Raw genomic sequence first — 24,862 nt, 5'->3', positions numbered from 1 at the left:
GCGATGGTCCCAAGTGTGAAAAACGGACATTGGTCACTTTTTTCAGTGACATAACTAAGCAAACAGTCATAAGTTGAGGACTACCTGCATATGAGTTTTTTTAGCTTAAATTGTTTTGATTTTATTTTTTCATATTTATGTAGGATTGAATGCACTAATTCATTGTGGCCTTCAAATGTTGCCTTGTATACCATAGCCTAATTAGTCAATCCAATAATTTATGGCTAGTTCAGCAAACCAAGATTAAAGCAAAGCTGGTTAGTTTGTCATGTAGAACCAGCTGAGTGAATAAAGCTGCAGCCCTTTTCCGGGTGGGCCCTGTCAGGCCTGCATCAGAGACGGACACCAGGCAGACGTCCTAATGCTATTCTAGCGCCAGATCTGTAGTTACAGAATTTTGCTTGTCTGAGTTGCTACCTTTTCTCCCTTGCCAGGTGTTTTTGCAAATTTCTTTCTTGACCTGGGTTCAGGTTTTGTTTATCTCGATTGTTGCCTTGATATTGGATCTTCTTCTGTGCTTCAAGACCCTCTCCTTTATTCCCTGTACACCAGCTGCACCACGGTGGTTCTTGTGTCCTTGCTTGCCTTTCTCTCTCGTGGGGATGGATCAAAGAGAGGGAAAAATTCAGAAACTGTGTCTTTGTTGTCTACTCATAGCGCTGTGTTGGGTTGCTCGGCCTCAGCGCTATGAGTAGAGATCCCTTGGCTGCTAAAGCTTTGGCCCCGGAGCAGACGTGGCCCCAAAGTCGGTGACGGTTGAAATGTGTCAGTTCTTCTTGTGGAACTTGTGGAACTCAGTGCCACTGTCTCTCTCTCACAAAATTCGCAGTGTAGGGGGGGAGTGCCAAAAGTGGGTAAATGGCCATTTTTAAAAAATAAAGAGAGAGAGAGAGAGAGAGAGAGAGAGAGAGAGAGAGAGAGAGAGAGAAGTACACCTGGGAAATTACAGAACGAAGAATTTGGCTTAGTACTTAAAAAAAAACAAGCAGTTGGTTTGCAAGCACTTAGAAAAGGAACAAGACGATCACTAGGAGCCAGGATGAGTTTGCAGGACAAATCTTACTGTGTTTAAATTATTAGATTAGTAGACCCAGGGACGTAGTGTACTTAGACTTCAGTACAGCATTTGATAATATTGGCAATCTTGATCATGGATTCCCTTATCAATAAAATGGAGCAATATGGAATGAATAGTCTCACTACCAGATGGATTTGCAGTTGGCTGGACAATATATCTCATGGGAGTTCCTTAATGGGTTTATGTCTGCAGGGAGGGAGGGATGTAGCTGGGGCGGGGGTCCTCCAGGTTCTGCCTTAGGTTCTGCCTAGCCACTCAAGACAGACCTGAGATTCAAAAGAATCTTAATAAGGTTCGGGATTAGGCTCTAGCCAACAACATGCTGATATTTTTGCAATAATTTTATTAAAGTTTACAAGTACGGAGATAAAAAAGATCATAAAACCAGGTGCAGCTCACTTCACATGCGGCACCTGGTTGCCTGGACCTGCCTCCTGCCCAGGGCTGCATCTTCCTGAGCTGAATAGGCTGCTCTGTAAGGGAGTCCTCAAGTTACAACCGTGCATTTAGCAACCGTTCAAAGTTACAGTGGCACTTATGGCCGTTGCAGCATCCCCACGGTCATGTGATTGAAATTCGGATGCTTGGCAACTGACTCATATTTATGACGGTTGCAGTGTCCCGGAGGGGTTGCGTGATCCCCTTTTGCGACCTTCTGACCAGCAAAGTCAATAGGGGAAGCAGGATTCGCTTAACGGCCGTGTGACTAACCCATCAGCTGCCGTGATTCACTTAACAACCGGGTCGAGACAAGTTGTGGTACGGGACAAAACTCAGCTGTCTCACTTAATGACAGAAACCCTGGGCTGAGTTGTGGTCATAAGCCGAGGACTACCGCTATGCGTCTAAGCTTTACTTTTTCACGGCTCCCCCCGGCCAGCCAACGGACTCATCCTTTCTCTGTCGTTGCAGAGTGGGAACAGCTTCCATGTGTTTGATCAAGGCCAGTTTGCGAAGGAGGTCCTCCCCAAATATTTCAAACACAACAACATGGCCAGCTTTGTGCGGCAGCTGAACATGTGTGAGTATGCTCACCGCCTGGGGAAGGCCTCTTTCGGGGCTGCTTGTGGCACTTGCAGGCGGTGGAAGGAGCAAAGCGGGCGGGTCATGCCCAGAGGAGACGGCGCTCTGCCCTGGTAGCCTGCGCTGCCCTGGGGAGGCTTCTTGGGCTTTTCTTTGAGTTTAGTTAAGGCCGGGACCATGGTGCACCGCAGCGGCACCTTCTGATGTGGGGTGCATCAGGCGAGAGAAAGTTGGTCTTTCTGCTCTTCACAAAATGCCCTTGAAGCATGAAATGGGAAATAAACACTTAAGGGGTTTATCGTTTAAAGCAGGGCTCTTCAAACTTGGCCCTTTTATGACTTGTGGACTTCAACTCCCAGAATTCCTCAGCCAGCGTTGCTGTTGTAGTCCACAAAGGGCCACGTTGGAAGACCCCTGCTTTAAAGAGCCCTGGTGGCCCAGTGGTCAGAAGGCAGCATTGCAGGCTGACTGCCCGCTGCCAGCAGTTCAGTCCTGACCAGCACAAGGTTGACTCAGCCTTCCGTCCTTCCAAGGCCGGTAAAATGAGGCGCCAGACTGATTTGGGGGGCAATGTATGCTGACTCTGTGAACCTCTTGGAGGGGGCCGTCAAGCACTGTGGAGCAGGATAGGAGCTTAAGGGCTGTTGCTGTGGCTATCGTTTCATTGTCCTCAGTTTGGGGGTACGTTTTTTAAAAAAAATCCCTACCCTCAGTTTCTCCGTCACAGGACCGAGCATCATTTTGTGGCAATGGGCCCCAAATGTCCTGGGTTCCTAAAATAATACTTACTATTTTTTTCTATTTAAGATTAAAAAGAGTGAGAATCTGGGATGTCTGTGGGGTTCCCCCCATAGGCCTCACTGCCAGACAACGCCCGCAGCACAGAAGCAGTAATCAGATTGCCCCTAGCAATTGCAGCGCTCTAACCACTCTCCCATTCTTCCGTGTTACTGAGGGAAGGAGAAAGCCTGCCTATTTTTAGGATACGAGCCCCCAGATTTGCTGCTTGCTCGGCACGCAGCTTTTGTCAGGGCACCTGCCTCGGGGCCTGTGTGTGCGTGTGTGTGCGTGCGTGTGCGTGCATAAAGAGTGACGTTGGCTTTTGCCGGGCAGCGGGCCCTTGGCAGAAGAAAGGGCTGAAAGCCTGTGCAGGTGGCCCCACAGACTCCCCCCCCTCAAGGGCAGGGGTCCTCTTCATCTCCGCTTTTCGAAGGAGGAGGGGCTTTCTGGAGCTGAACTGATCCCAGAGGGGAAGGCTACAGCTGTGAGCCATCCCAGAGGTGCTTTTTCCCAAAGGCATCCAGGCTTCTTCTTTTTTTTTGTTTGAAAACATTTCACTTCTCATCCCAGAAGCTTCTTCGGTTCTTGGCTGAGGAGTGAAACGTTTTCAAGGGGGGGGGGGAAACCGACAGAGTCCAGCTGCCTTTTGGGAAAAAGCAGCTTTGGAACAGCCACGAGCCGGATGGCGGAGAATCTCCACAGACTTAAGAGCAGCACCGAGCAGCAACAGGAAATTGGGTCACCTGTAGGTCCCGCTTCAAATCGGGCCCACCGGAGGCTTCCGCGATGACCCTTTTCATGCTTCTCCGAAAGACCCCCCCCCCTTCTGTCTCCGGGCGGATTTCCTTTTAGTTCCTTGACCTTTGGAAGGTTGGCTGATAAAAAGCACAGCGTATTAATGCCTGCCTGCGTGTCTCGGAAGCAGAAGCATCCCACCATGCTGTGCATCGGGGGGGGGGGGGGGTCTCCAGCCTTGGCAGCTTTACGACTTGTGGGCTTCGGCCCTTGGAATTCTGGGAGTCGAAGTCCACAAGTTGTGCAGTTTGGCAAGGTTGGAGACCACTGCGGTACGTGGCCGGCGGGTCATCTTCCCCAATCTCCTCTGGTCTGGCTGCCAACAAGCTTTGCCTCTTGTGTTTCAGACGGCTTCCGAAAGGTGATTCACATCGAGCAGGGTGGGCTGGTCAAGCCCGAGAAGGATGACACTGAATTCCAGCACCCCTACTTCCTCCGCGGCCAGGAGCATCTCCTGGAGAACATCAAGAGGAAAGTCACCAACGTAAGTCTGCCGGCTGAGCTTCAAAGGAGCCTCCCCAGAAGGGGGCTCCCCATCTGCCGCGTTTTCTGGGGTGCTGACGGAAAGGGGGCCGGCCACCACCGCCTGCTTCACCGATACTGGGGAAGCAGATGGCCGGAGGAGGGTGCTGAGGCCCTAAGGCTCATTTGGGGCTCAGTCACGGTCGTAAGCCGAGGACTCCCTGTAGTACTTCTGAACTCTGTCCTGGCTTCTTGCCCCCGAGGCCCGCCAGCTCTTCTCCTCCTCCTCCTGCTGAGTGATGCCCCCCTCCCCCCCTCCCTCCAGGTGTCCGGCATAAAGAACGAGGACATCAAGGTTCGCCAGGACAGCATGAGCCAGTTGCTGACCGATGTCCAGCTGATGAAGGGCAAGCAAGAGAGCATGGACTCCAAGCTGATCGCCATGAAGCAGTACGTAGATGCGGGGGGGGGGGGGGGCGCACATGCTCTGGATTGGGGAAGTCTCCCTTCCTCTGTGTTCTAGCGCCCTCTCCTGGCAAGTGCCAGCAGAGCCTTCAGCACCCAAGGAGCTGAAATACTCCTGAAAAGTCTCTTAGCTGCATCCTGGCTTTGTGTTGTTCTGTTTTCTCTCTCTGACCGAGTCTTCTTGCCGTCCTTCTTTCCGTGACACAAGATGACGTTTGAGGAGAATTCGGGTGTGGGAATCCATACGTTCCTAAAACTTGCATTCTTGTAACTTTTAACTGGAACAAAACGGGATGAACTAATTGTGGCAAGGCTGGAAGGAGACAGACCCAGGCCAAGAGTGTTGCTCTTTCTCCTGCCCAGAAGCGTGAGAGTCCCGGCCTGTTCTGGCGTACCGGAAGGAGCAGGAATCAAACTTTTATTGTAAATAGGACTTGTGTAAACTCACCCAGCTGTAACTCTGGAGCTGGCCCTGATTCATAAACTTGTACACACAGCCGCTGCCCCCCTCTCCTCCCCCTCCCCACCCCAGTATAGAATTACAGAATTCATTCTCATTAAACCTGCTATAAAACCTTATCAGCAGCATGCTGTGGAGAGAAAGGGAGAGAGAAGAGAGAGAAACCAAGATGTCCATAGACAGCACGGCTTTATCATGTTACCTGGATTCAGAACCTGCATTCAGAATCCAGTGTTACACCTGCATTGAACATCCATGCAGATCTACAGTCAGATGAACATGACCCGTGAGTAATAATGAATAGTAATAACCACACAGTTCAGTGGGAATGAATGCCCCCCCACATACACACACCCTTTCCTAAGGGGAATGCGGTCTCCCCCTGCTTCCCTTCAGAGGGGCAGACTCTTTGAAGTCTGGCACCTTTAAAATCATAAGTGAACCCCCCCACCCCACCCCCCAACTCAGCATCCTCAGTTGCCTTGCAAAAGTCCCAGGGACCGTTTCCGCCCTCCTCCCTGGCCCCAATCCAGATCGGCTACTCGGATTGGATCTCCTAGGCACATGTCTTCTCCCCAGCAGTCACAGCTGGGTGCCCCTCGCTCTCCGGGCCTGGGTCCTCTCCCCAGCTGCCTTGGTCTCCTTCAGGGGTGGAGCACTGCCCTCCCTCCTCCCAACTCCACGCCTTTTCTACCTTCTCCAGGTCCACAAGTTTGTTTCTCCTCCTCCCCCTGCAACATTTACCATGTTTGCAGACATTTCTCTTGCCAGAGCTGTGATCTGATTATCTTACAACCTCCGTATTTGCCTTTCCGTCTTGGTGAATTACCAGTCCTTGACACCCACACCCTAGCACCCACCTTATTTCTCTGCCTCTCGTGGCAGATCCACGGCGCTTTTCCTCATTTCCTCAGCCAGGAAGGAAGTTGAGTTCTTGGAGGGGTTTTTCCCCCCCTCCGTGGTAGTCTTCATTAGGTCTGTTCCACCACAACGAAATAAGCTTTCAATGCAATTTGCCCTCGGCCACAATTCTGCTCCCCTCTTTTTTTTATTATTAAAGAGTTTTACAATATTTTACAATATATCCCCAAATCCCTCCCACCCCAACCCCCCCACTTCCCAGAGCTAAATACAGGATTATAGTTACAACAATCATATTCTAAATAAAAATTTACACAATATACAATCAACCAAATTCGTACTGCGCTTTAACTCTCTCTTAGCATAACTACTGCTCCCCTCTTGAAGGTGGAAGGATTTGTTCTTTCTCAGAAGGTTTCTGCCCTTTGCCATCAATTCCCTCTGAAGAGCAAAACCAGTGACAAGCCTTCCTGAGACAGGGGTCTTCAGTCTTGGCCCTTAGATGACTTGCATGCCTGGCTGAGGAATTCTGGGAGTTGAAGTCCACAAGTCATCCAAGGGCCACGTTTGAAGAGCGCTGTCATAGACCTCAGAAGTCGAGCTCAACTGAAGGGAATCTTCTGTTCCAAAAAGAGGGTCCTTGAATGACTCCGCTGGTCTCGGAAGGGGTTGGGGAGGGAGGGAGGGAGGAGCCATTTCCCAAACGCTTCCTCCCATCTCAGCCGGCCAGCAGAGTCCCCCCCCCTTCCCTGAGCCTCCCCCTCTAGGCACAGGAGTGGCCTTCTCGGCTAACCCTGCCCAGCTGGTCCTGAGGAATGCCAGGAGGGAGCTTCTGCTTCTCCTCTCTGGAGGGTGACCCAGACTCACCGCAGGCTGCTCCCCTGTCAGGGGCTCGGAGCCCAGGCTGACGTCATTTCTTTTGTGTACTGGTGCTCAAAAAGAGCATGCTGAATAGTCGGCTTGGCCCATCGTGAGGGATGACGGGGGTAGCCTTGGAGGGATGCAACACCCACCCTCCCGGTTTAGAAGGCAAAGGGCAGTTCCACCTACGTCCGGGCTCCCCAAACTTGGCCGCTTTACGACTTGTGGACTTCAACTCCCAGAATTCCTCAGCCAGCCACGTAAAGTTGCCAGGTTCCTGATCTAGAACATGGTGGCTGAATCGCCCTCCCGTGCCGCTCCCTCTTGTCCAGAGTTTGCCCGTCCTCTTTAATGTCGCCCTCCGCCACAGATCTAAGGCTCGTGGGGGACAGCGTGGGGCTCAGAGGATGAAGCTCCAGCCTGGCGGGATCGCCAGGGCGTTGCAGGTGGAGGGGCTCCTGCCAGGGCAGCCCTGGTGGCTTTGCAGATTCCGGCCAGGTTGGTCTGCCTCCGCCTCCCGTCTGGCAGCTCTGGCAGTTCCCCCCCTGCAGCCCTTCTCTCACCCGGGAGGCTTTTCGGCTTCTCCCAAGGAGGGCCTTCCTGGTTTCTGAGGATGGCCACCGCCGAGTTCCTCGAGCCGCCGTTCCTGTGGCCACCTTCAAGAATCGTTGGATTTTTGCCAACCCCTTTGCTGGCTTGCTTGAGGCTACCTTAGCGGACAGGCGGCCCTGGGCCCGGCCTCTGGTTTCCCCTGGCTGAAAAAAGCTGGGAGCCGGATTCCAGGTCTGGCTTTTCCCGTGAGATCATAAATTTCCCCAAACCTCCTCCCCCCTTGCCAGCGTTTAGAAAGCAAAGGGAAAACAGGGCAAAGCGCCCCAGTCCTCGGAGCCGTGGGAGGGAGGCGATCCGGTCTCTCGTGCGGCGCCCAACTGTGCTTCCTCTCTGCTGGTAAAAAGAAAGCAAAATCAGCCAGAGTTTCCTTTTTAAAATCTCATTTTCCCTGGTGCTGGAATGTCAGTCAGGGAGCATAAAGGTGGTCGATCTACGTGGTGGGCGAGGCGCTTTTCCTTAGGAAGGCTCCCTCCGTCTTCGTGCAGTTTCTCCGCCAGTTGCAGACAGCTGTTCCTCGGAAGGGGCCCCGTCTAAGCTGCCTGGTTCTGCTGGAAGGGTCAGGTGTAAATTCCAAGGTCCTTCAGCAGGCACGGAAGAGAGCCGAAAGCATGGGTCACCTAGAGCACAAAGCTGCCTTTGCAGATCCCACCAAGGTGCGTGGCCGGCACCTGGCTGCAGAAGCGGTTCACCCCACAGCATGCCCACTAGAGTCCGGAACCGTCACGGCTGTGTTGGCTCTTGGCGGCCGCTTCTCTCAGAGCCCCCCCGTGCTGATCCGGGTATAGTCCTCGAATTATGACCAGTGACTTAGCAACCCGTTCGAAGTTACAACCAACCCAAAAAAGGGGGACTTACGACCTGGATTCAGAGATCTGGCAGTTGGGCCTCCTCCTTAGTCCTGCAGATGCATTTTAGGCTGTCAGCAACACGGCCGCATTTTTGCGCCTGTTTGCGGCGACCAAAACACTTCTGGGTTTTGGCAAAACCACCCGGTAGCGAGTGACTGGTTCGCTTAATGACTGCGGTGGTCGCTCGACAACCATGGATTCCCTTAACAGCCGGGGTGATTTGCTCTACGGCTGCTGTAAAAAACACTGTAAAATTGGGTGGGTCACACGACTGATGCGTTTTACGTCTGTCGCAACATAGGGCTCCTATGTGTGTCAAGGGCTGCCTGGGTTGGAGGCACAGCTCAGCTCCTGGCCCGGCATCCGACGCAAGGCAGAAGCTGCAGAGGCAGAAGCAGATTTGGCCCAGACTCGGGGCTGCCTCCATCCCGCCCAGCTCCCCTGCAGGGCTCTCAGGAGGCTGCCAGGGGCTCAGCGTCCCTGGGAGCCTTTGTGGCCCTTTCCTTCCTCCCCTCCCCCTCCTCCCCCTCCTCGGGAGATGCTGACTTCTTCCGGGGCCATCCGTCCTGCACACACACACACACACACACACAGACACCCGTTGCTCAGCCAGGTTTTCTCTAACTCGGATCTCTGGGACTGGAGCTCCTGTGATGCCTCTCCGTTCGCTCTGGTGGTGGTGCGGAGAGTGCCTTTCCCTGCCCGAGCAAGTTGGGTCTGGCAGGCGGCTCCTCCTGTCTCCAGCCAGGGGGGTCGGGGGCCTGCTCACCCACTCAGTTGGGCGCGCTTATTCCTGCCGCCTGCCTCGTTGCTCCAGAACAAGGTGCAAAAGCAGCAACGTTGCCCTTTTGCGGAAGTCTCCAAAACCGGCGGCTTTGAGACTGGTGGACTTCCAACTCCCAGAAGTCCCCAGCCAGCCAGGTTGAGACCCACAAGTCTCGAAGTGGCCACATTTGGGGGCAACATTGAGTGGCTTTACGGGTGGTTCCCTTCCCCAAGAGGCTCTGGGGCAGCAGAAGAGGCGGCCAGGCTGAAGCGGGAAAGAGGCGAGAGACTTTGCGGGCTTTTCAGTTGCTGACGAAATGGTTCGACCGAAGCTTCAGGGTGAGGGGAAGAAAGATTTCCACTGAAGCCGAGGGAGCAGCCGGCCATCTGCAGCCCAGGAAGACGCGATCCTAAGCCGTCCCGACGGCCATCGAAGCTTTTTCCCCCTCAAAGAGACTCTACCGAGGAAGCAGGCGGTGGTGCGGTGGTGCCTCGTGGGCCGCTCGGTGCTTCGTAGACTCGGCTCGCAAGTAGCTGAGGGCTCCGCTTGAGGTTGCCAAGTCCTGCCCAGGCCTCTCTCTCTCGCGCTGGGCGGGGAAGGGCTGCCTTTCCCCGTTTGGAGCAGCGCTGTGAGAGTTGGCGTCGTTCTCCGCTTAGGAAGCTCTCCCTCTTGGCCTCCAAAGAGCTCCCGTTTCCTCGGGCCTCTCTTTCCCCTTCCTGCCTTTCCGTTTGTCTTGGATCCCCGACGGCCTCCTCGGGACGGAATCCGTGAGCCAGAGGCTGTTCCTTCCTCTGCGGTTTTGAATCTGATCTCTCCCTCTAAAGGCTTCGGTCGGCCCCTTGGCCACAAAACGTGGCCCGCTGGGCTGAAGCTGGGCTGGCTTGCTGGAGACCGGCCTCCTTCCCCCAGCTCTGGGCTGCGGGTGAGGAGGCCGGGGTGGACAGCGTGGCCCCCTGGGCACGGGCAGCGCTTCCTCAGCTGGGGGCAGCCGTGGGGAGGGCAGCAGCGCCCTTGGCCCGTAAATCCTAAATCCCGTCTTGGCTAAAAGGGCAGCAGCCCCGCTTGGGAGGAGAAAGAAGCCTCGTTGTCGTCGTGGGCTTGGGAACCTGGACCAGCAGGTTTCCCCCACCTCTCTCTCTCTGTGTGTGTGTGTGTGTGTGTGTGTGTGTGTGTTTTCAGCAGAGCGCAAGGTGGAAGACCCGCCTCTTGAAGAGAGAGTGTGCCCTTTCTGGTGCCTGGAGGCAGTGCAAGGTTTCACACGGTGGGTCCGACCTGGCGGAAAGGGGGAGGCCCAGAGGGGTCTCTGGGCAGGACCACGGAATTCATTCCCAGGGCTCTGCTTTCATTCACCTCCTCTCGTTTGGTCCCCCGAGCTGCGTTTGGAGGACGGCTTCCCTCCTACCCTACCGGAAGTTAGCTTGGTCAGTCTGGCTCCTGTTTGCCGGAGAGAAAAGGAATTTGTAGGAAAGGATGGGGGCTCCATTTACTGTGAAAGAAGTAGTGAAGCTTCCAAGTGTGAGAAATAGTATTTTTGGCAGTGTCTGAAATGAAGTTTAGAGCAAAAAATTGGACACGGAAAGGAAGAGCAAAGAGGCGAAAGGAATGAGTGCAGCCCACTCAGGCTGCGGTTCGACAGGGCAGGAGAGGATGGTACATTTGGGGAAGTGCGGCAGTGGTGTCATTTGGGCACTGACCTACCTGGCAGGCTGGCGTTTGCTTTCGATCAGCTCCTGGAAAACGCGAGGAAGGGGATGCGTGGCATGTTGCGGGTTTAGGAGGAAGAGAATAGGCTTCAACTACAACGTGCCTCGCTTGAGCATGGAGGCGCCCGACCTCCCTTGGCTGGGGCTGTTTCCTGACTCCGTGGCTGGCTGGGGTTGGGAATGGTTAGAGCTACAGGAAGCCATTGAAAGTGGAGTCTGAAGTCTGTCTCCGGGAAGTGCCTCAAATCCCCCAAAGAGAGGCGGGCCGGGGTCCGATAAAATTTAGGACCGATCTGAACAGAGCTGCAGAAGGGCTCAAGCACGGCCAGGGCTGGGCACGGGTGCCCATCTCACCTTTTGGTGCCCACTTCCCCATAAGGCAGACCTGCTCCCCTCCCTGCCTCACAGGGGGGGCTTGGCGGGTTTTCTGGGGTCGTCCAAGGTCAGGGCAGCTTCCCAGGGAAGGAGCCTCTTGGAGATGCTCAGGTTGCAGGGGGCCTCCTTCCGTTTTTCTTCTTCTTTTAACATCAGGCATAAGGAAGACAGTTGCCTTTCTTAATAGGTTTGGGGGAACTATTCTAAAAGTTCTGCTAAAGAGCACTCTGTACGCTTTTTAAACGAAAAGAAAATCTTTAACGAATCAAATCCAGATGTTTTTTTTCCTGGAGAGCTGTAAGCTGTTTCTGTCTTCCTCCGTTCCCTCCTGCCCACCTTGACTGGGGAGGAGAAGGCGGCTGGGCCCATCGCCCGGCTGGCTGGCCCAGCAGAGAGAGGGAGGCCCGGTCAGGGCGGGAGGCCCAGAGCTCTGCAAAGCCAGGCTAGGCCTCTTCAGGGGGAGATGCCTGGGGAAGAGGGCAGGCTTGGGGAAGGCCGCGGAAGGGACAGGGCCAAAGGCACAGGTGCATCCACCTGGCTGGGCCACTGCAGGCAGGTGTCACTCAGCCTGGCCTCTCTCAGCACAGCCCACCTTATTGTTCCCCCCCCTCCCCTGCCAATCTGCCAGCAGCCTCCTGATTAAGCTGCTGGCTGGCTCCCTCCGTGCTTTTGATCAGTGGCCTCCTCCCGCAGGTGCCCTGAAGCGGTCCCCCCCCCACCTGTCTCTCTGTGCTGTTTGATCTTTTCATTTGGGAGGGAGGAGGGGGCCCAGCAGGGCCTCCCAGGGTGGCTGTTTACCTGCATCACTTTCCACCGGAGCCCTTCTCTCCCCCACCTTCGCTAATGGGCAAGTTGGAGAAAGCTCCTTCTTAGATTCTCTTGTCGTTCTCCTGAGAATTCTGAGTATCCAAAATAATAATAATAATAATAATCCTTAATTTCACCATGCAGAAGTTTTCTGTTTTAGCCACTGCAGCACCTTGAGTGACTGACCGCAGGGTGCGCCGTTTCTTTAAAAATAAATGCAAACCTGAACCTATTGGATTGAGCCAGAATGACTTATCTCCCCCTGGAAGGATAAGGAAGGGGGGGGGTGTCTCTAAATTTTCAGTTGAGGGTCAGGGTCAGGCCAAATGCGAGGGAGGGGGGCGTAGCTTGTCTGAAACATTCTCGGGAGGGACAGTGGGAGTTGCTGAGAGCACAGCAGTTGTTTATTTATTAGCTTAATTTAGTTTGCCACTCATCTCCAATTCAAAACTGCCTAGCAGCAGTTAAAAACCATATTAAACAAAACACATGTACACACACACGCACACACACACGCACATCTATAGATAGACAAACGCATGCATATAAGCTCAGTCAGCCACCAGGATCAACAAAAGCCATCAAGAAGACAGTCGTGATGGCGGCTGTGCATTCATCAACCAAAGAGCAATATTGGTGGGGCCAGCGTATCACAACAGCAGCCACTGTCAAGTTTATTAGTTGTTATCCTTACTACCCTTTCAGTCAGAATTTATAGATTTGTAATTTTGATTTCCTCTTTTCAGTAGACGCTCCTCCTTCCCCCATTTTCTCACTTCCATCCCATTCCGGCTCACTTCATCACTTTGAATTTTGTTCAGTTTTGTTTTAGAACATGATATTCTTTGAAACCATTCTGTATTTTCTCTGTTGTTTTAATATTAACTTTTCATTCCTCTTTTTGTTCCATTTTTTCCCTCTATTCATATTGCATAGACTGAGGATGAGGTATATCGTGTAAGGAGGGGTTTTTTCCAGGGTGGGGTGGGGTGTCGGTTTCGCTACCTGTGGGGCAGCATGCCGGGCGTGTAGCCAGAGCCCAGCCTTAGCTCCAGCCTTCTCGCACGGGGAGCTCTGATCCGGAGGCCGCCTTGCAAGTCAACACAAAGCTGCCGTGTGTCCCGGCAATCTAGGAGCGAACCTAATTCGGGAAGAGTAGCGAAGGTTTCTCTTACGCTCCGGTTCTTGACGACCGTTTTTACTTAACCCAAGATACGCCGCTAGAGCAATTTGTTCCTTCTGCCTGGCAAGCATTCAAAATATTTTATTTATTTATTCCATTTCTATAGCTGCCCGGCTCAACAAAGTGGCTCAGCTTACAATTCTAAAACCATAAAACAATTTAAAAATATCAAAACAATAAATGTGAAATGTGACAGCAACCGTGATGATCAACTAATAGTAGAGCCAAGTAACGGAGCCTTCACACATCCCAAGTGCCGGGCACAAGTACATTTTATTCTAAACTGCTAAAGAGAGCTTTGGCTGTGTTTACTTATTTTTTTAAATAAAATAATAAAAAAGTAATAAGTGACATTTGTAGATGCTAAAAATGCACTGCAGGGTGGGATGGGTCCACCGTGACTAGAGGCTCTTAAGCGATTGGATAACCACTTGTCTGAAATAGCGTAGGATTGGACTCGAAGACCTCCAGATGGCATAGTGGGGTTGGACTAGAAGACCTCCAAGGTCCCTTCCAGCTCTTGTCATTCTGAGATCCTGGAGACAGAGACCAAACTATTGCTGCCCTCAAGTCTGCATTGGCAGACAAAACAGATTGGGGGGGGCACAATTCTTCCGCTTCTCTCTCTGAAAGCAAAGCACCCTGTGGCTGCGTAGCATTTTAGGTCGCCCTCATTTAGTGACTCTCTGTAATTATGAGGGTGAAGGAAAAGTAATTTTGCAACCAGTCCTCATGTTTATCACCTTTGCAGGTCTGTAAAGCAACGGAAAACTGAAATAAGATCACAAGCACAGCCATGGTTTCACTTAATGACCCACTTTGCCTAATGACCAAGTTGCAGGTCCCAGTTGTCACTAAACAAGGACTGTGCCAGCTCTGCCATCTTCGGCGTGGCAGCTGGCTAGCAGCCTGCCATCAATGGTTAGGGGGGAGGGGAGGAAGAGCAAGTGGGCAATGAGCATGTGTGGGGCAGAGATGGGAAATGGGGAGGGCGGGCTGCCATCTTGATGGGGACCAGAGAGATGCACGGAAGCAGCCTGTGCCAGTCTTCAAGGCCACGAAGCCTGGGCATGGGATGGGGAGTGCCCCAAACGATCCACTGGTTCTGAAAACACCTCTGCGGCGCTCCATTGGCCGAAGACAAAGTGGTCGGGGGGAGGACAGGAGGAGGGGAAAAGTTTGTAGCCTTTTGAGTGGTAACTTTAGTTCTAGCCTGCCTTCACTGCAACCAACAGTCCTTAGTAAAAGAACCCGTCACTTCAACCAGTTGGAGCCGAGGGTCTTTCTTTCCCAGGGATCCGAGCGGGGCAGCTCTGACAGACCGCCGGTGGTCTCCCTTGGGGGTGGGGGTTTTCTAGGAGAGACCCAGACCCAGACTAAAGCTTTGCCGGCTCCCTTCAGTCGGGTACCTGCAGGGTGCGTGCCAGCTCTCCCCCCCCCTCATCTCTGGCGCCCCCATGGGCTGCCCTCTGCTTGGAAGGGATGCCCGTCTGCAGGAGGCCCTTTGCAGCCTCCGTCTTCAGGGACAGCTAACAAGGCCGACTCTTGTAACGGCCCGGTCGCCCCTCTCCTTGCAGCGAGAACGAGGCCCTGTGGCGAGAGGTGGCCAGTTTGCGCCAGAAGCACACGCAGCAGCAGAAGGTCGTCAGTAAGGTGAGTTTGCCCCCCCCCGCCCAGCTCAAGAGCAAGGAGGGCCCTGCTGTGAATCCACAGTCTGCCCAAAGAGCGGAGGGAGATCACAGCAGATTAAGGCCAGATCCTCCATCCCTGAGTCCAGAGATCCAGCAGCCCCTCTGCCTTCTCTCCCTGGGCTGCCTCGGTCCTCCCAGCTCCTGCCCCCCCCCCCGATGCGTAGCGGGCAGCAGCCTCACCGGCCTCCTTCCTTCTCTGCAGCTCATCCAGTTCCTGATTTCCTTGGTGCAGTCCAACCGTATCCTCGGGGTGAAGAGGAAGATGTAAGTGAGCCCCCAGGGGTGCACGGTTGATTGGCAGCCGGGGGGAAGCTCTGGGTCTGGCAGGGTGGGCCGGGGGCCCGGCTGCAGGGTGGCCTCACCGCCCCCTGGCTCTCCCTTGCAGCCCCCTGATGCTGAACGACGGCGGTTCACCCCACAGCATGCCCAAGTACGGCCGGCAGTACTCCTTGGAGCACCTCCACAGCCCGTCCCCCTACTCGGTGAGCAGGGAGGGGTGTTGCTTAGGCTGGGTGGTTGCCTTCCCTTGTTGTGTTTTCACACACACACACACACACCTCCTCCAGGTGTCCCTGGGCAGACTCTGCAAGAGGGTGTCTCTCCCCTAACTTCCCTTCCGGCTCCCACTCCCACACGCAACCAGCCTGCCTGCCGTGCCTCCTCCTCTGACCCTGCCCACCTTCCCCCACACACACACACACAAGGGGCTGCACAGCTGATGATTCCCAGCCTTGCGGCACGGCTCTGGCCACATCTGGTGTCTGGGCAGCTGCAAAGGTTGTGTCCTCCGGTGGGAGTTTTCTTACCTGGTGCTAATTGATGCTTCCTGGAGTCCCCCGGTGGTCTTCCCCCCCCCCCAGTGCTAAGCAGGCCCGGCTCTGCTTGGCTGCCTCTGACAGGCCGCTGCAGCCCTCCGGACTCCGGCCGGCCCTGGGACCTACATCCTCGGACAGGGGGCCCCACACGGCCTTAGGTCGGGGGGGGGGGAAATCTGAGTGTAGCTTTCCCAACAAACGAATGTCATTAAAAGCATCCTAGGTCCCGGCCTGAGCTTTCCTGAGCTGCAGCTCACCAAGGCTGCTTCTGCCTTTTAACGAACTCAATCGTGCCGGGATCCTGCTGTCTTTTGCCCCCGTAGATGCAGCTCTCTTCCCAGGTTGTGCCAGCCCAGGAGTTGTGGCCCCTTAATCCAGCCCGGCCTTTCCGCCTCTCTTCCCCCAAGGCCCCTCCTGGCCTCCCTGCCAGCCCACCTTCTCCCTTCTGGCCGGGCTGAATTGCCAAGGGGTTTCCCGGGGGGGGCAGGGGGGGAGGGAGGCAGTTTCTCAGGGTTCCTGCTGGAGGGAGGAGTGGGGGGAAGGAAGGGGCCCCTCCTGAAAAGACCCCTGTGAATGGGGCCCCGTGCTTCACTCACCTCTTGGGGAGGGAGGGGCGGGCTGCCTCTTGGCCCACGGCTGGCAGGGGGAAAGACCCATCTCCCCCCCTTCTCATTGCAGGCGTCCTCCCCAGCGTACGGCGGCCCCAAGCTCTACTCTCCTGACTCCGGCCCCATCATCTCCGATGTGACCGAACTGGCCCAGTCCAGCCCGTCCCCCTGCCCCAGCAGCGGCAGCTTTGAGGAGGAGAGGTAGGCGGCTTCTCTGGGCGGGGAGGGCCAGGCTGCCCCCTCCTTTCCCCAGGAGGTTCCGGGGGGGGGCGCCGTCACTCCTGGGGGGGGAGGTGTCTGGAGTTTCGGCCTGCCGCTGCTCAGGTTTGCATCTGCACCCAAAGGGGTGAGCTGAGCAATTCTCCGCTTCCCAGCAAGAAAAGGGAAACTGGTTCAAAAGTTTGGCGCGGCTCGATTGCCGGTTCACGGTCGCTTGGTGGCTTTCTCTTCCTGATCCCGTTGGCGACAGGGATCTCAGCTGGATGGGTGAGCTCTGCTCCCGTCACTCACCGGTGGCTCTGATGCTAGTTTCCAGGAGCCCTGCACCCATGCTGCTCAGCCTCAAGAGGACTCTGGGGCCAGGAATCCTGCTCTCTGCACTCTCGGGCCCTTGACAGGGCAACGGCTTGCTTGGCCCCCTGCCCATGTTCGCTGGGTCCTCAGGACCCCAGCCCCCCATTGCTTCCTCTCCCCCACCCCTCGCCCTGCCAGAGGATGGAGCCCCAGCACGGACGTCGTGGCCAGAGGAGCTCCTGCTTTTAAAGGGGGAGGCAGCTGCTTGCCAAAATGGGTCAGTTCTGCTCTCTTTTTCCGTCTCCGGAACCTCCGGACTGCGAACACTGGACATGCTCCCCATCTCCATGGTCGCCACGGTATAAAAAGATGTTGGGGCTCTGGAAAGAGTGCAAAGAAGAGCAACAAAGATGATTAGGGGGATGGAAGTAACGAAGAACAACTGCAGGGAATGGGTCTGTCTAGTTTAATGAAGAGAAGGACCAGGGGCCACAGGATAGCAGTCTTCCAGGATCTCAGGGGCTGCCCCAAAGAAGAGGGAGTCAAGCTCTTCTCCAAAGCACCCGAAGGCAGGACCAGGAACGACAGATGTAAACTAGTCAAGGAGAGAAGCAACCTGGAACTAAGGAGAAACTTCCTAACAGGGAGGACAGTTAACGAGTGGAACCACCTGCCTCCAGAAGTGGTGAATGCTCCAACACTGGAAGGTTTTCAAGAAGAGACTGGACAGCCATTTGTGTTATCCTGTTATCTGCCCCCAGGGTTTGCCCTCCCCCTTCAGACCCCCCCAGGGGCCAACACCTTTGCCAGCTCTTAAGAAGAGGAGAGGAGTTGGGGGTGGGGCAGCTCTGTGGTGCTGGTGGGACCCTCCCCATTCTTGCCTGCAGCCAGAAGCCTCGCCCCCAAAGCCCCTGGCCTTTCTCGCCTTCATTGCCCCTCCTCCCCTCCTTTTTCCTCAGGAGCAGCCCCTTGGTCCGCATCAAAGAAGAGCCCCCCAGCCCCTCGTGCAGCCCCTCCGCAGAGGACGTCGGCCCCCCGCTCTCTCCCTCCACGTTCATCGACTCCATCTTCCGGGAGGAGCAGCCCACCAGCACGTCGGCCGCGGCCCCTCCCGCCCAGGAAAAGTGCCTCAGCGTGGCCTGCCTTGACAAGTGAGCGTGGGGCATCAGGCCCGGGGAGAGGGGGTCCCATCCCCTCTCTTGCCCACCACCCCGCCCAGGGCTCTCCGGCCTTGGCAACCTACGACTCCCAGCATGCCCCAGCCAGCCAGGTCTGCGAGGGGCCAACAGCTTCGGGGACTGGAGTTTGCTGGGGTCTGAAGGTGCTCCCCCCCCCGCCTCCTTCTTCTGGCGAACGAGGGAGGGGCTCGTCTGAGAGACTTTCTCGCGCTCCTTTCTCGGCCTTAGCGGAAGGGGCTGCGTTTGTCCTTCGGGGCCCTTTCTGTGCCCTCTGCCCCCGCTCAGTGGCCCTCCCGCCAGGGGCAGACACAGCCCCTTACGCTAAGGCTGCCCTCTGCCCCACGGACCGATGGGCAGTATCCCAGGGCTGGAAAGCACTCCGGCCTTGGGCGCAGCAGGCCCTCCCAGGGCCGCAGAGACCCAGATCTTGCCTGCCAGGCTGCAGCCCAACAGGGGCTGAGCTGCCCAGGTGGCCTCCGCTGGTTCAGCCAGACGTGGGGCTGGCAGACAAAGGCTGGAGCAAAGCAGCAGCCTCAGGTGGTCCAGGTGTGGCCACGCTCCGCCCCGCCCTGTCCTCAGTGGCCGCTTCTGCCCTGGAGACGGCCGTCCCTCCATCAGCTGGTCTGCACAGGGAGCCCTCGGCTCACCACAGCTTGTTTAGTGACCTTTCAGAGTTAGGACGGCACTGTAAAAAGTGACCCGTGGCCATTTTTCACACGCACAACCTTTCCAGCTCCCCCAGGGTCAGGTGATCAAGATTCAGACGCTTGGCAGCCGACTCATCTTTACGACGGTTGCAATCTCCCGGGTCAGTGGGGGAGCTGGATTCTCTTAACAGCTGGGTTACTAAATTATCAGCTGTAGTGATTCGCTGAACAACTGGGGCAAGAACAGTCATAAAATGGGGCAAAACCCACTTAACAAACGTCTCGTTTAACCACAGAAATGTTGGGCTCCGCTGCGGTCGTAAGGTGAGGACTCCCCATACCAGGAGTGGCCTGGCCCTTTCCTGAGGGGCAGAGCTTCCCCTGGTGCTGGGGCAGCTTCCCTCCCTGCCACGTAGCCAGAGGCAGACCGTCCCTCAGACCCCCGGGGGCTCCTGGGCCTCGCTTGGCAGTCGGGCCAGCCGGGCACCACCACTCGCTCCTCCCCAGGCCGCTCGGCTGCTCTGCCCGTCTGGGGCTGCAGCTTGAGACAGTCTTCCTGGAGGGAACTGGGGGTCGACGCTGTCTAGGGGGACAGGCCCCAAAGGGCTTCAGCTCCACAGGGCCCTGGGGGAGCAGAGCCCCTGGCCTGACTACCTCCAGGAGGGTGGGCTGCCCCCCTCTCGGCCGCTGACCAGCCTCGAAGCCCCCTCAGGCTGGCTGGCCCTGGGACAGGGTGATTTGGCTAAGGGGACACAGGGTGCCCAGCCTTGGCAGACTTGTGGACTTCAACTCCCAGAAATCCCCAGCCAGCTATGCTTCCTTCCTCGACCATGTGGTCCCGTCCCAGGGCCTGTAGCGCCTGCTATGCTGGCTGAGGAATTCTGGGAATTGAAGTCCACAAGTCTGGACGTTGCCAAGTTTGGAGAGCCCTGACCTAGTGGGGCCTTATGGGGCAGACACAGAAGGCCAGGAAGGACTGGGATTCTCTTCTCTGCCCCAGAGGCCCTTCTGCACTGGGGGGGAGGGGGGGTTAGGGTGGGGGGGCAGACGTGCCGAGAGCCCCAGTGTTGCCTGGCCTCCCGGCCTGGGCAAGATGGATGGGGCTGCCTTTGGCACAGAGGGGGTCACTTATGCGCCCTCTCTGGGCTGTGCGGTTCAAAGCTCTGTGGGAGCGCCAGCCCTATGGAACCAACTCCCCCTTGAGCTTCGGATGGCCCCGGATCTCCGGTCCTTTCGCCACGGCCTCAAAACACTTCTTTTCCATCAGGCTGGCCTAGACTGACAAGGATTTTAATTATGTTTTTAATTTTTAACTTAATTTTAATTTTAATTTTAATTTATTCTACTGGGGCTATTAATCTAATTTCTTTTTAACTTTTGTATTATTGTATTTTATTTTTGTTAGCCGCCCTGAGTCCTTCGGGAGATAGGGCAGCATATAAGTCCCATTAAATAAATAAATAAATAAATAAATAAATAAAATAAAGCCCCCTGAAGGGCCAGGAAGTAGAGGCAGCCCCCTGACCCCCAGACACACACACACACACACACACACACACACACACACACACACACACACACACACAGCAGAGTCAGTCTGGGGCGGCCTCCGTTCTTCCCTGGCAGGAAGGGGGCTGGGCCTCGCCTGTGGGGGAGACCATCGCTCAGGCCCTGCAAGGGGCAGAGCTGGGCACCTTTGAGGGCGCTTCGGGTCCTGCCCATCGCATTCTCCCCTCTGAGCAACGGGGGGCTCGGAGCTGGCAAGGAAGCCCCGCCTGGGACAAACTGCGAGGCGCCCTGCCCTTGATCTCGGGGGGTGGGCTCTCTGTTCTGGCCTACGGTCTCTGCTCCGCCCCCCCCCCCGCGCCCTGCCAGGGCCGCCTTCTCGCTGCCCCTCGAGAAGCCCTTCTCTGGCCGGTCAAGTGCCCCCCCTCCCCTCCCCCGGGCGACAGGCCTGTGGGCCTTCTCCATCGACGCTTCTTCTTGTATCTTTCAGTGTGGGTCGCGCTGCGCAGATGTCCGAGGTCACCTGCCTTTTCCCCAGCCCTTCCTCTTCCTCCCTGCACTGCAGACCGCAGCAAGGGTTAGCATTCCTCAGGCACCCACGGCTGCCCCCTCGGCAGACGTGGGGAGGGAGCCGGGAGGGGGAAGCGGAGCGGAGGGGGGGCTGCTTCAGCTCTGAGAGCCTTAGGAGCCCCCCCAGCACCAGAGACTCAGCCTTGTTCGCCCCACTAAGGACAGAGCAGCCCCTGAATTTGCAGCCAGGGCATCTGCCCAGCCTCCCCCCACCCCCACCTGCAGGACCGCTGCTGCTGGGAGCAGAGTTGGGCCGGCCGCAGGGCAGCCTTTCCTGGGGCTTGGGGAGTTGCAAACTGGCTGGCGTGGGCGGACTTGAACCCAAGGCCGGGGGGCTTACGTCTTCCAAGCCTGGAGCTCTCCTGATGGCTCTCCGGAGGGGGCTGTTCCCGCTGGCTGTCGGGGAGACGGATGGCAGGGAGTGTCCAGGCCCACCCTGCTTGGTGGTCTCGCTGACTAGCTGAGAAGGGGGCTCTGGGCGGCTCAAGCAGCTGTTATGGGTCCAGCTGGCCTCTTCACACCCTAGGGGGCCTGGCCTGGCTCTTTTCTTCCCCCCCCCCCGGCCCCGGGCATAGTCTGTTGACCCCTCCTCCCAGACACCCCCCCAATTACCTCCCTGGGTCTCTGCTGGTTCTTGGGAGGGGCTGCCACTGCAGGGTGGTTCTGCTGAGTGCCCTCTTGCACGTGGGACCAGGGACCCCCAGGCAGCCCTCGTGAAACGCGCCCTTGGCTGGCACAGGCACAAATAACACAGGGGCAGCTGGTGGCAGGCGGGGAGGGGTCCCTTTGGAGCGGGGGTGAGCCCAGGCAGGGCCCTTCTTGGTGCTTTCATCCTCCACACGCCCCCAATAGATCCCGGAGGGGGAATGACAGGCAGGTGGCGTTGGCAGGAGTGCCCAGAGAGGCTGTGGCATGCTCTGCCCTCGCCCCTGCCCCTCCCCGCCTCACGCGGTGCCCTTTGGCCTCCCCAGGAACGAGCTGAGCGAGCACCTGGAGACCATCGATTCCAGCCTGGACCACCTCCAGAACATGCTGAGCAGCCACAGCTTCAGCGTGGACACCAGCGCCTTGCTGGACGTAAGGCCTCCCCTCGGAGCCTTGGGCAGGGGGTGGGCTTCTGGGCGAGGGGACCCTCCTCCCTAACCCTCCCCTTCCTCTCCCCCTCCCCCCGCAGCTCTTCAGCCCTTCCGTGGGGGTGACGGACATGAACCTGCCGGATCTGGACAGCAGCTTGGCCAGCGTGAGTCTGCCTTTGCAGAGACCCCCTTCGCCCCCCCCTGAGGCTGAGCTGTCCCCTCAGTCCTCCCTCGCTCACGGGGGGGGGGCTTCCTTCTCTTCGGAGAAGGCTGACCTCTGGATAGACGTGAGCGGCTTTGGGCTCATAGGCCAGTCGCCAGAGGCTTCCCTCTCCCTGGGGGTCCCTGGGGACACACTCATCGCCCCCCCCCCCCGCCAGGAAGTGGCAGCCCTCCTCTAAGCGGGAGGGAGGCAAGAACCACGGTGGAAGGAAAGGATGTGGGGGAAGGGGGCTGTGTTTCCCCCGGATCAGGGCGGGGAGGTGGTCTCTTGCTGGGGGGAATCTGTGAGGGAGGGGTGTGCCCTTGGGCTCCCCCCACACACACACACTGGCTTCTCATCCCTGTGGCGGCCTTTTGCAGATCCAGGAGCTCCTCTCCTCGCAGGAGCCGCAGAAGCCAGCCGAGGGGGAAGACGCCACGGCAGACACAGGTGGGCACCGGGCTCTGAATGCTGGTGTGTGCGCAGCCCGGCATGGAGGGGCCAGCTGGGGCAGGGGGTGGGAAGACCCCAGGCGGCCCCAGGCAGGCAGGCTGAAAGGTCTGCATGCCCCTGTCACCCCTGACCCCGTGGAGGACCCTCTGAGGCAGGGCTGGGCAGCCTTTCCTGCCCCTTTACCACCCGTGGACTTCAACTCCCAGAATTCCCCAGCCAGCGTGGCTCCGTTGGGGTCCACGGGCAGAGACGTTCCCCTGCTGTGAGGGCTCCTGAGGCCATCGGAGGCTGCCTTCCCCCCCTCTGATCTGTGTCTCCCCCCCCCTTTCTCCGCCTTGCCAGGCAAGCAGTTGGTGCATTACACAGCCCAGCCTCTCTTCCTGGTGGACTCCAACACGGTGGACGTGGGCAGTGCGGACGTGCCCATTTTCTTCGAGCTGGGGGAAGGAGCCGGCTTCCCCGAGGGAGAGGACGGCCTGGAGGAACCCGGCCTCTCCCTGCTCTCTGGGACGGAGCACGCCAATCCCCAGGACCCAGCGGTCTCCTAAGGCCGAGCTCAGCGGGGAAGGCCTGCCGCAGCCTCCCTCTGCCCTGCCCGGCCGGGGCCAGCTCCTTCGGGACAGACGAGAGGGCCGCTGTGTGCCCGCTTCCCACGGCGGTGCTGTGGGCCCGGCTCTCGGGAAGCAGCCCTGGGCTCGGAGGGGCGTGGGGGGGCCGTGGGGCCACAGGACGTTGGCCCCCAGGCCTCGCCTGCGTGACGGTCAGCCTCCTTGCCTGTCCGAGAGACTCTGCGGCTCCTCCGAGCATCGGCCGAAGGGCAGGGGGGAGCTCCAGGGTCCGGCTGCAGCCTCCCGGGGACCCCCGCGAGACGGTTCCCCAACGGGGGTTTATTTTATTTCCCTTGGCTTAGCAGTGAAGGGTTTGTACATTTACATTTTGATTGTTACTAGAAAAATTGTATTTTGAATTTTTACATAAGAGAAGACGCTACCTGCCCCTTCCTCTCTCTTCTCTCACAATATAAATATCTATATATACGTGCTCAAATATATCTATATCTCTACGGAACGGCCCGTCCCGGTATCAGCTTTGTTGCCTCGGACGCCGCCCTTCTGCTGCACTTGGGGTTTGGAAGCAGCCGGTTCTTTGGGGGAACGTCTGAGAAGGCCGGCCCAGGAGGGGGGGCCGGCAGTGGCCAGCCTGGTCCCGGTCCAGCAGCCTCCTCGGGAATAACCTTCCCCCCCCCCCCCCCGGTGGCCTTGGTTGAGTCTGCATCCCGAGCCCACCGCCCTCTTCCATCCAGCCCCTTTGCGTCTCTGAGAAGTTCTTGCAGAATCCTCTGCCGCCCCCTCCTTCAAGGAGTCTGGCGAGGGGGTGACCCCCCCCCCGGCACTCAGGGTCATGGAAGTGGAAGCCAGCCTTCTCCCCTCGGCGCAATCCCAGCTTTCCCAAACTAACTGCCCACCTGCTGCCTCTGGCTGCCGGGCGCTTCCTTGCCTCTTCCGTGGGCCAGGCTGGCAGGTGCCCCCACCCGGCAGAAAGGGCGGCAGGCGGGCGCATCGTCGGGCAGCCTGTCCGAAGGGAGCCTCGGCCGTTCCGGGTTCCCAGCCGCCTTTCCCGCCCTCGGGTCTGCCTAATCCTGGACACCCAGCGCCATCCTGAGACCGTAGGCAGCCAGCCGGCCCGGCCTTGCTCTAGAGGAGGCCTGGCCTTGCAGCTGCCAGGGAAGCAGGGTGCTGGGACACTGCGGCAAGGGGGGGCTCCCTTGTGACCCTCCTTCACACAGCCCTGGAGCCCCTCGGCGGCCCCTTCAGCAAAGGGGCCCAGCCTGCCTTCAGCCCTCTCTCTGGAGGCGAAGAGAAGGGGGGTCGCTCCAGGGCTCCCATCCCAGGAAGAGCCTTCTTCTCGGGCCTGGACCGCCTCGGGGCCCCTGGGGGAGCTGGGCTTGTGGGAGCAGCGGGAGGGCCCAGGGCACCTTCGGGGCCGGTCTGAAGGGGGAGGCAGGAGGGTCCGGCTGCCCAATGGAGCCACAGCAGTTGGGAAGGGATGTTGGTGAGCCTCCTCACTCGAGGCCCACCACGGAACCTCTTGGGATGAGGAGATCCGTGTGGCTATTCCTCAGCCGCCACCCCCCACTCAACCCCCCTCCCCCTCTTGCAGTTGGAGCTTGGCCTGGCCTGCCCTGCCCCACATGTTGCAGGTCCCGCCTGGCTTGGCCGGGATTCCCGGCCCTTTTTGAACTCGCGGGGCAGGTTTGTGGCCGCCACGTGGGCGAACCTGGAGAGCGTGTGATGCAAGAGGACGGCAGAACGCGGAGGGCCCCCTTCCCTGCATGGCGGGCCACGGGGCGGGCATGAGTTCCACATGCTTGGGATCTGAGGGCAAGTTCTCGGATCAGGACGTGCCCCTATCCCCCTCCCAAGCTCTGTTAGGTGGGTCTTGCCGAGCTGTGGGGAGGGCGGCATGCAAGATAGCACCTTCCTGGCTGGGGAGGGGCCACACTGAGACTGACCGTGGTTTGTAC

The 24,862-nt window shown here is 57.5% G+C and overlaps 1 protein-coding gene across 2 annotated transcripts in view; it reads left to right on the top strand.

The window, feature by feature from the left end:
* HSF1 (heat shock transcription factor 1) overlaps nucleotides 1-23,406 on the top strand; it is a 28,137-nt gene extending 4,731 nt beyond the window's left edge. The window contains exons 2-14 of one of the 2 annotated variants that reach the window (XM_081323332.1): nucleotides 1,991-2,099; nucleotides 4,024-4,160; nucleotides 4,464-4,588; nucleotides 14,657-14,732; nucleotides 14,973-15,034; nucleotides 15,156-15,252; nucleotides 16,264-16,394; nucleotides 17,666-17,857; nucleotides 20,528-20,614; nucleotides 21,579-21,684; nucleotides 21,782-21,847; nucleotides 22,266-22,335; nucleotides 22,681-23,406. In XM_081323332.1, the coding sequence (XP_081179458.1) occupies nucleotides 1,991-2,099; nucleotides 4,024-4,160; nucleotides 4,464-4,588; nucleotides 14,657-14,732; nucleotides 14,973-15,034; nucleotides 15,156-15,252; nucleotides 16,264-16,394; nucleotides 17,666-17,857; nucleotides 20,528-20,614; nucleotides 21,579-21,684; nucleotides 21,782-21,847; nucleotides 22,266-22,335; nucleotides 22,681-22,886 (1,464 nt within the window). In that variant the 3' untranslated portion in view covers nucleotides 22,887-23,406. The remainder of the gene's footprint in view (nucleotides 1-1,990; nucleotides 2,100-4,023; nucleotides 4,161-4,463; nucleotides 4,589-14,656; nucleotides 14,733-14,972; nucleotides 15,035-15,155; nucleotides 15,253-16,263; nucleotides 16,395-17,665; nucleotides 17,858-20,527; nucleotides 20,615-21,578; nucleotides 21,685-21,781; nucleotides 21,848-22,265; nucleotides 22,336-22,680) is intronic. The other variant, XM_081323333.1, reaches the window with a different exon arrangement.
* The last annotated feature ends 1,456 nt before the right edge of the window (nucleotides 23,407-24,862 follow it).

Source organism: Vipera berus (genome assembly GCF_964194415.1).
Source record: "Vipera berus genome assembly, chromosome: 3".
Lineage (NCBI taxonomy): Eukaryota > Metazoa > Chordata > Lepidosauria > Squamata > Viperidae > Vipera > Vipera berus.
The sequence above is the reverse complement of the archived record's forward strand: the minus strand, read 5'-3'. Positions and strand labels throughout refer to the sequence as shown.